At 45.4% G+C, this 8,190-nt stretch overlaps 1 protein-coding gene across 3 annotated transcripts in view; it reads left to right on the top strand.

Moving 5' to 3' along the window:
- SULF2 (sulfatase 2) overlaps positions 1–8,190 on the top strand; it is a 128,697-nt gene that overhangs the window by 75,266 nt on the left and 45,241 nt on the right. For all 3 annotated transcript variants that reach the window (XM_019509883.1, XM_019509885.1, XM_019509884.1), the window contains one exon: positions 2,645–2,852. In XM_019509883.1, coding sequence (XP_019365428.1) covers positions 2,645–2,852 — 208 coding nt within the window. The remainder of the gene's footprint in view (positions 1–2,644; positions 2,853–8,190) is intronic.

Here is an 8,190-nt window from a genome sequence, read left to right as displayed (position 1 = left end):
TTCTTGAAGATGGGGACCACATTTGCTACCTTCCAATCATCTGGCACCTGGCCCAAGCACCACGATCGCTCATAGAGCCGTGCCAGGGGCCCTGCAATAACCCCAGCTAGCTCCCTCAACACCCTGGGGTGGAGATCATCCGGACCCGCTGACTTGAACGCGTCCAGCCCCTCCAGAAGCTCTCTAACCCAGTCCTCCCCAACCTGAGGTCTGAAGGCGATCCCCTCGATCCCCTCCCCTTTATACGTGTTTGTACAGTACCTAATTCAAAGGAGACCCAGCTGTGGTTGGGACCTCTTGCTTTTGCCACAGTGCAAATAATAATAGTAATAGAATTAATAATAGTAATAACCTTTGGCAAGGAATTCATATTTTTACTTCTGTATTAGTCAACTGTCCCTCCCCCTGTACACAAGATGTAGTTCACTGTAGCTGACAGTTGTTTTATTGTGACACTAAGAAGAGTTCACAATGTCCTGTCTTGGAACGTGTATTCACTTTGCAGTTTTAAAGTTTGAATGATCTGCAGTTAGAGTACCTGCTAAAGCGGCTCTTGAGCTACGAGGCCACATGAGCTTCACAAGTCGGTGCAGGGAAATAAAGTCCTCCTGGAAAGGAGAACAGGACGTGTTACTTGCGTACTGATGATTACGGAGGAAAGGAAGTGGATTCATCATTTGCTGATGGATAAATTGGAGAAAGTATAGAGGAAAACTACCAAAAATAAATGAAAGGGAAGGGGGGAAAAAAGATTTGGCAAATAAAACTTGTGAGCAAAGTTAAAGCGCTGACCATTTTTATTCTGGAGAAGAGATAACCGAAGGGAAGGGCAGCTGTCCACATATCTAAATAGATGCTATACAGAAGACAGGAGCCTATTATTTTCAGCCAACAAGGACAGAAGATGGGGTAGTGAGCACGAGATAAATGAGGGAAAATTCAGTTCTGTGGCAAAAACTTGGTAACACCTAAGCAATGGAGCAAGGTGTTGGCAGGCTGTAGAATTACCCAGGCTGGAGATATGCATGGGAAAAACTAGAGGATTTTGAATTGCCTGTGGTATAGGAGTCACTAAATCAGTCCTGTATTGTTGCAGAGGAGTGTGGACTAAGTTGCTTTCTCTTCCCCCCTCTCCAGTCCAAAGGTTTCGCCATACTATGCTGATGAGTTCAACACACAAATCAGGGGTTAAACGTCAAGAAGGGAAAAGAACTAGTTAAGCTAAGGGAAAATGTTGGCATATGAACAAATGCACATAAACTGGCTGTGAATAAATTTAGTGTGGAAATCGGAAGAAGCTTTGTGCCCATCAGAGCAGTGACGTTCTGGAACAGCCTTTCAGTGCCAGGAGGGATAAGGATGAAATCCTAACTAGATTTAAGATGGAGCTTGGTAAACATGAACAGAATTCCCTAAAACAGCAGGGGACTGGACTTGATAACTCAGGATGTCTCTTCCGGTCCTTTATCCAGTGTCCTTAAAACTATTAGGAAGGGAGTCTTTCTGGCACCAAATAGGTTGGCCAGGTTTATACCTTTTGCTTCCCTTCAGAGCAAAGAGGGAAACCGAGGAACACAGCAGTCTTGATGCTTTGGCTCTAAAATTCATGAAATTCAGCTGGAATCTTGCCTTGGTAAGGCTGTTTCTCCCCAAAAGAAAATGTTGTCAGTTGAGAGAGATTCACTGAGGAAATGAGCAAACTGCATGAAAAATCCTACGGGGAAGGTCACAGCTATTTATTTCTGAGTGGAGCCCCAAGTAATGACTTTGAATTAACATCTGTAATTGCTCTAGTGGCAGGAAAGCATTGAAGCACAATAATGCAAAACTGCTTGCTGGTGGCAGGGAATGGGGAAGAAATCAAAGTGTCATTATATGAATAAAAAACACAGCTAAGCATGGGTTTGGCACCAAGGGGTTGTTTGTATGTTAAAGGTGAGTTTTACTTGAGAAAGACAGGACAGCCTTGTGTGTGCACACAGAGCTGCTGTGCGTGTCACCTGTTAGATTTGTGTTTTTATGGATGCATAATTACCAGTCACTGGTACGTGTAGCAAGTCCTTTGGACATTTGAGCACCTGAATTCAAGGTCAGCTTCTCTTTACCTTAATCATGAACTCCTGAGCCAGATTCCTGTTCATCAACACTGAATTTACCCACGCGGTTGTCGGTCGAAAAGTCCCCATTGTATAGAAGTCCACGGCTAGCGTGAAGATGGCATAACTAAAAGTATGCCACTTGCTCCCTGGCTCATCCAAATCACAAGCAAAAAACCTTCAGAAAACAGGGTAGGTTAGCACATGCCCCTGATGAGTAGATGACACCCAAAAGCTAATGAACGTGAACAGACTAAAGATTATGTGATTTGAAAATGAGATGCTTGCATTAACAAATGTATTGTGATTGTATGGCTGTTTATCCTGGGCTATAGTTTAAAACCCCTGCTTTAAAGGTATTCTGTATGTCTTGCAGACCCTGTAGACTATCTACATGGAGCTTTACACTTTTTATGTAAGACCCTTGTTTCCCATAGTGATGGAACTGCCCAGAGAGAGAGAGCTGCCTACTGGGGCGTGCAGCATGTCTGTGTGACCCAGGAGCAGGGCATGGTGTCAATGTTTTAGCAACCAAACATTTCTTGCAGAAATGGCAGTGTGTGGAAGATGCCAGCGGGAAACTCAAGCTGCACAAGTGCAAAGGGATGGCCAACCTGGCAGCCATGGGCAGCAGCAAGGGGATCTCCAACCTTATGCCCAAGTATTACAGCAGGAACAGCGAAGACTGCAACTGTGAAGAGAACGAGTATAAGCTGAGCCCAATTGGACGCAGAAAGAAACTCTTCTCCAAGAAGAGTAAGTGAACCCCCTGTCTTGCTTTCTAGAAAGAAGCCTGCTCCTTGCTCATGGCATCCAGAGAAATGGCCTGATTTTTATAGGTGATAAGTCCCAGCAACTGTCATTGAAAGTCCAGGTACAACTAGTGTCTGCCCTTAGAAAGCCAGATCTGAAAATATGTTCAATCCATAGACCCTGTGATTCTTTGGAAGATGAATTCTTTGATGCTTGGCAGCCCAAAGCAAGGCCATATGTTGGCTTTAGTGGGACCAGGATTTGCCCCTTACTGTTCAGTGGCTCTGAATTAGTTTGCTTTAGCTATGTGGAGTATGTATTTTGCATAGTTCCAAAAGCTGTTCTTAGTCATGGAATTTTACTTACGATAAACGTCTTGGATGCGTAATTGTGGTACCAGAAGCTTGCTGATTTTTCCACTACGTTGAATCTTTCTTAGTCACTTTGATCCCATGTGGAAAGTACAACCATTTGAATTAAAGAGGTGCAAAGTCTACATAAGGCACAAAGGAATGGAAAATTGGCCCCTATCTCCAATCATTTAAATGGTAATACAGATAAAGGTGTTGCCCTGACAGTCCTGGAGAATAAAAATCTTTACTTACACACCAGCCTGGGAAGGCATTCAGATATCCTGCGCAGAGATCAGTATGAAGAATTGCTTTCTATTTTCCTGCAACTGTGCTTTGTGACCCTGTTCCAAAGGTCCATTCTGCTCTTGATCTCTCTGCACAGACTGCTAATTAGTGCTAATTGTGTTTTTAGTGATGTGGACTTGAATCTCAGTAGAGATTTGTTCTTCTGTTGATTTGTATTTATTTATGTATTTATTCATTCATTTTTAAAGAAAGTAAAGTACTTAAAAAGTTCAGTTAATTTATTGAGCATCAAAGGTGCTGGGCCCTTGGAGTCTATGCCTTTTCAAATAGCATCCATACTGTTCTGTTACGCATTTTCTTTACTGTATGAAAAGGTAAGTGAAATAACTACAGCTTTCATCTGCCCATACCATAGGTTGCCTGTATCATTTCATTAACTGCTAGTGGTAGTAGGCTGTTACCTTATGCAGTCTAGCCACTGAAGGGGAGAGGAGTATGTCTCGCACATCATACCAGTATAGGGCAAAAATGCTTAAACAGCCATAAAATACTACAGTATTCAGTTGCAGTGGTGCAAAAGGATCCAGCGTGCAGTAGAGTTACTGAAGTGTTTTGTGCTGTTAAGGCAGTAATTTATTTTTAATAAGGGTGTGTATACTCTGTTACAGAGGCTGCTTACCTCTAATGTCTTTTCCTGATACTCAGCCAGTGGTGCCAAGGTTGACCTTTAACCAGAGATCATATCCAAAGGGGAAAACGCCATTTTTAGTTCCCTTAGATCAAATCAGGTGCTTCTCCACAAAGCTCATTCCATTGGTCCTTTCTTAAACCTGAGTCAGACTAATATCTATATTTGAAGTACAGAGTCTAATTATAGATTAAAGAGGCAAACGGCAGCTCCAGAATTATTATTCGTCTGTAATGTTTCTTTCGTCTCCCTCCACAAATGCAGAGCCTTAATTATTTAGCAGATTAGTCTTTCTGTATAATGACCTGGCACAAGCTTCAAACGGAGAGTTTAAATTGATTTTCTCCCATTATATTTGCCTTGCAAGCTGATTAGTAACTACTAAGCTAATTTTTGGGTGAATAAAATTATTGGTTCCGAGATGAAATTACTCAGCTATACTTGCTGTTTAAATATGTAGCACAGTAGATAATCTTTAAGTAAGACTAGAAGTTGCAGCTTAATTAACTTTTTTTTAAAGATACAGTAAAGAAAATTTTGGTTACAGAGACTTGAGCCACTTAACTTGGCAAGCAAACAATTATATTTAAGTGGGGACAACATAACATTGTGTAATAATACTTAACATGTATTAAGCAATTTCACTTGTCTGGTACTTATAAACATTAAACTTCCAATGTTCCAATACATTGGTTAAATATGCAGTTAGTTATCTCTATTTTGCATGTGAACAAGACTGAGGGAAGGAAGCTGAGGTCACAAAGGAAGCCACTGTTGGCACCTAGATGAGAACACTGGCATTCTTGGTTCCCCATGTTCTGCTCAGACAAGGTGGAGCTTGTACTCAGTCCTAACCTATCAGACCAATTAGTTGTATTTAAAAAAAGGAAACATTTTAGTTTATCAGAAGAGATTTTTGTGGTCATGATCCTGAACAGTATGTTTTCCAGGCTTCTGTATCAATAATACTAGGAACAATGGCTTCAAACTTCAGCAGGGGAAATTTAGGATGGAGATTAGGCATGCCCCACAAGCGTGCATGTGTGGTTTGCGGTTTCCTGTCTGCAGCGCCGCAAACCACATGTGCTCCACATGCAGGTGTTCGCCATGCTGCTGATTTGCAGTGCGTGTCACCAAAACCTATGGCAGAAAAAAGCAGGGTGCTGCATGTGGTGGCAGTGTGTGCTGCCCAAAACCGGAGCCTGGTTGGCCAGAGCCACAACCCAGTTGCTGGCCAGGCTCCACACTCTGGGATTGCCACTGCTGGAGCCCCAAGAGGCCCCCAGAACCCCAGGTCAGGTTGCTGGGGCCAGCCCACGTGTGGCATCAGCCTCCCCTACCCAACCTGGGGCAACTTGCTGCGTGCCAGAGTGCGCATGCAGGGACATTCCTACTTCTGGGGATGTGCCCTATGAGAGTGGTCAGGGATCAAGCAGGCTACCAATAGAAAGTGTAGATTTTCCACATTTGGAAACTTTCAAAAGTAGGTAAGATAAACCCTTGCTTGGGATATTTTAGGCAAGGATGATCCTGTCTTGAGCAGGAGGCTGGAATAGATGATCTTTTGAGGTGCCTTCCTGCCCTACTTTCTTACGATCCTAATAATGGTGATACAGGGTGCATCTGCATGTGCAAATGTTGCTGGATGGGTTTACTCCAGAGTAAATCCACCCTGGGCATGTATTTACATGAGCCCATTTGGGAACTGATTTGCTGCTCTGGGCAGCAGTCTGCTCCCACCTCCTCCAGCCCACCACTGGCCTCCTAAAGCAGCCAGGGGGAGCTCTAGGCTCCCCCTGGGTGCTAGACCAAAGGCTGGCAGAGAGCATGGGGCCAGGAAACAGCTGTCTCCTTGCGTGGGCTGGGAGATTGCTCCCTGTCCCCAGGACCTGCCTGCTGCCAGGATGGACTCTGGTGGTGGAGCCCAAGTGGGGACAGTGTACCTCTGCCCTGACAGCAAGGATCCCCGATCAGGGGTAGGGGGCTTGGAAGAAGCTGTGGGGGAGGGGCAGACCCCAGCCCCCTCCCCCGATCTGCCGGTGGGGCTGCTAGCAGTGAGCCCTTGTCTGAGACCTGCCCCTCCCCCACAGCTCTTTCCATGGCCTGTGCCTTGATCGCCCAATCAGGACATGGGGCTGGGAAAAATCTGCGGGGCCGGGATCTGCCCCTGACCAAGATGGTTCCCAGCCAGCCCTGGGCTCAAGGATGCCCAAAATGGGACAGTGCCCAGCCACCTCCAGGCTGCACGTGCAGACTTCCCTGTGTACCCTGGGGCTGGTAGGGAACTGTCCCAGTTAGGGACATGTCCAAGCCAGCTCCATGCTGGGCAGGGAACTCTCCCTGTGCAGGGAGCTCCCAGCCCCTGCTCTGTGATGGCGGAGGAGGGCCTGGAAGCTCCCTGCTGCAGGGTCAGGGGGACATTGTTCCCACCTGGGCTCTGGGGGCAGAGCCTGCCCCAGCAGCAGGCAGCTCTCAGGGCCAGGGAGCAATCTCCCATCCCCTGCTGCCCCAGCTGACTGGGAGCAAATTTGTTCCTGGCCAGCCATCTACACGTGCCGTGCTGAGCAGTAATTACTTGGCATTTAATTTGCTACTTGCCTTTGCAGGTAGCAGATTAACTGCTGAGTAAAGCAGATTTACTGCGCAGTAAGAGTCAAACACAGACACTTACTGCACAGTAAAGTGTCCCATTTAGATGTGGCCACAGTCACTTAGAGGTGCTCAGGATCAGATGGAATAAGGTTTCCCTGCTTTTTGCAGAATGAATGACAAACTGAAGTCAAATAAATCACCTGGTTTAAGAAGACTTACTGAATTTCTGTGTTAGTTCAGCACCTCCAAAGCTATAACAGGGCAGTAACAACTGACATTTCCCCTAGACCTTCTCTATTAAAGCTCCAAATGCAAAGAAACAAAAGCTCCAGGATTTTGTATGCAAATATAGTCAGAGCTTGAAAAAATAATTTTTAAAACTGAAGACATGATAAAGGCTAGGGACAGAAATTACACACACACTGTTACAAGTGATCAGAAAACAGTTCAAATCTCTAACACAACAGAAGTTCAGTGCACGTAAACCACTTTCAGAATAGCCCAAACTGGTTTAAGATAAACCTGGATGGATTTAGTATCAGACTTAACTGATTCAGGTTAAATTGGTTTACTGAACTTCTGTCCCAGATCCCCTCCAGACTCAAGTTAATTCACAGCCCCCCAGCATCCCAGGATGTTTTGCACCTCCCCTGCAAACCACCCCTCACAGGGTGGGTGTGCTAGCCTTGGCCTAAGCTGTCTGCTCTAGCCAAGCAGGGAGGCGTGCTCTATTATGCCCTGGCTTCTGGCCTGGGCCACTGGAGGCATATGGCTGCATTTCCAGAATCAAAATGAATGCCTGTTTCCTTGCTTGTCAGTTTGATCTACACAGCTTAGATTAACCTGCAAAGATTGAACTGATTCAGCCGCAGGCTCTTTGATTTAGTCTAAAAGATGGTTGTGGGGTGGAGGCCCCTTAGTGAGCTTTCTATTCGGTGGGGTCATCTCTAAAAGAGTAAGGGCAGGGTAGGGCCTGCCTGTCTTATGTGAGGAAGGGCTATGCTGGCAAAGCAGTGTCACACTAACATTGCTCTCTTGTTTCTAGTTTGGGAGGTAGGCTGTGCACATTCAGCAGAGCGAGTCTCAGCTGTGGATAGACCTACTGTTAAACTGTTGTGCAGTACTCATGCTCTCAAACTAATCAGCTCAACTTGAGCCAGTTTCTACTCCCAATTTCTTAAGTCAAGATAAGTGTGATCCAGATGCCTGATTTTTCCCACAGCCGGTATAAGCCATCAATGGAACAGGATAGCTAGGACACTTGGTGCAGCCTGCCTAAAGTGGCATCAGCAATTCCGGCACCTGCACATTAATTATTGAGTAAACCACACTCTGGAAAGGAGTGGGCACAAAGCAGCATAGCTTTCCCGTTTGTTGTTTTAAACAGCCCAAGTAGAAAGCCAGCTTATTATGCTGCAAATTGTCAGTTAAGAGAAAATGGAGCCTTGCCTTCTCCAAGCCA

The sequence above is a fragment of the Gavialis gangeticus genome, unplaced genomic scaffold, assembly GCF_001723915.1.
Source record: "Gavialis gangeticus isolate Ggan-Ray unplaced genomic scaffold, GavGan_comp1, whole genome shotgun sequence".
NCBI classification, from domain to species: Eukaryota; Metazoa; Chordata; order Crocodylia; family Gavialidae; genus Gavialis; species Gavialis gangeticus.
This window is presented reverse-complemented; position numbering and strand designations above follow the sequence as displayed.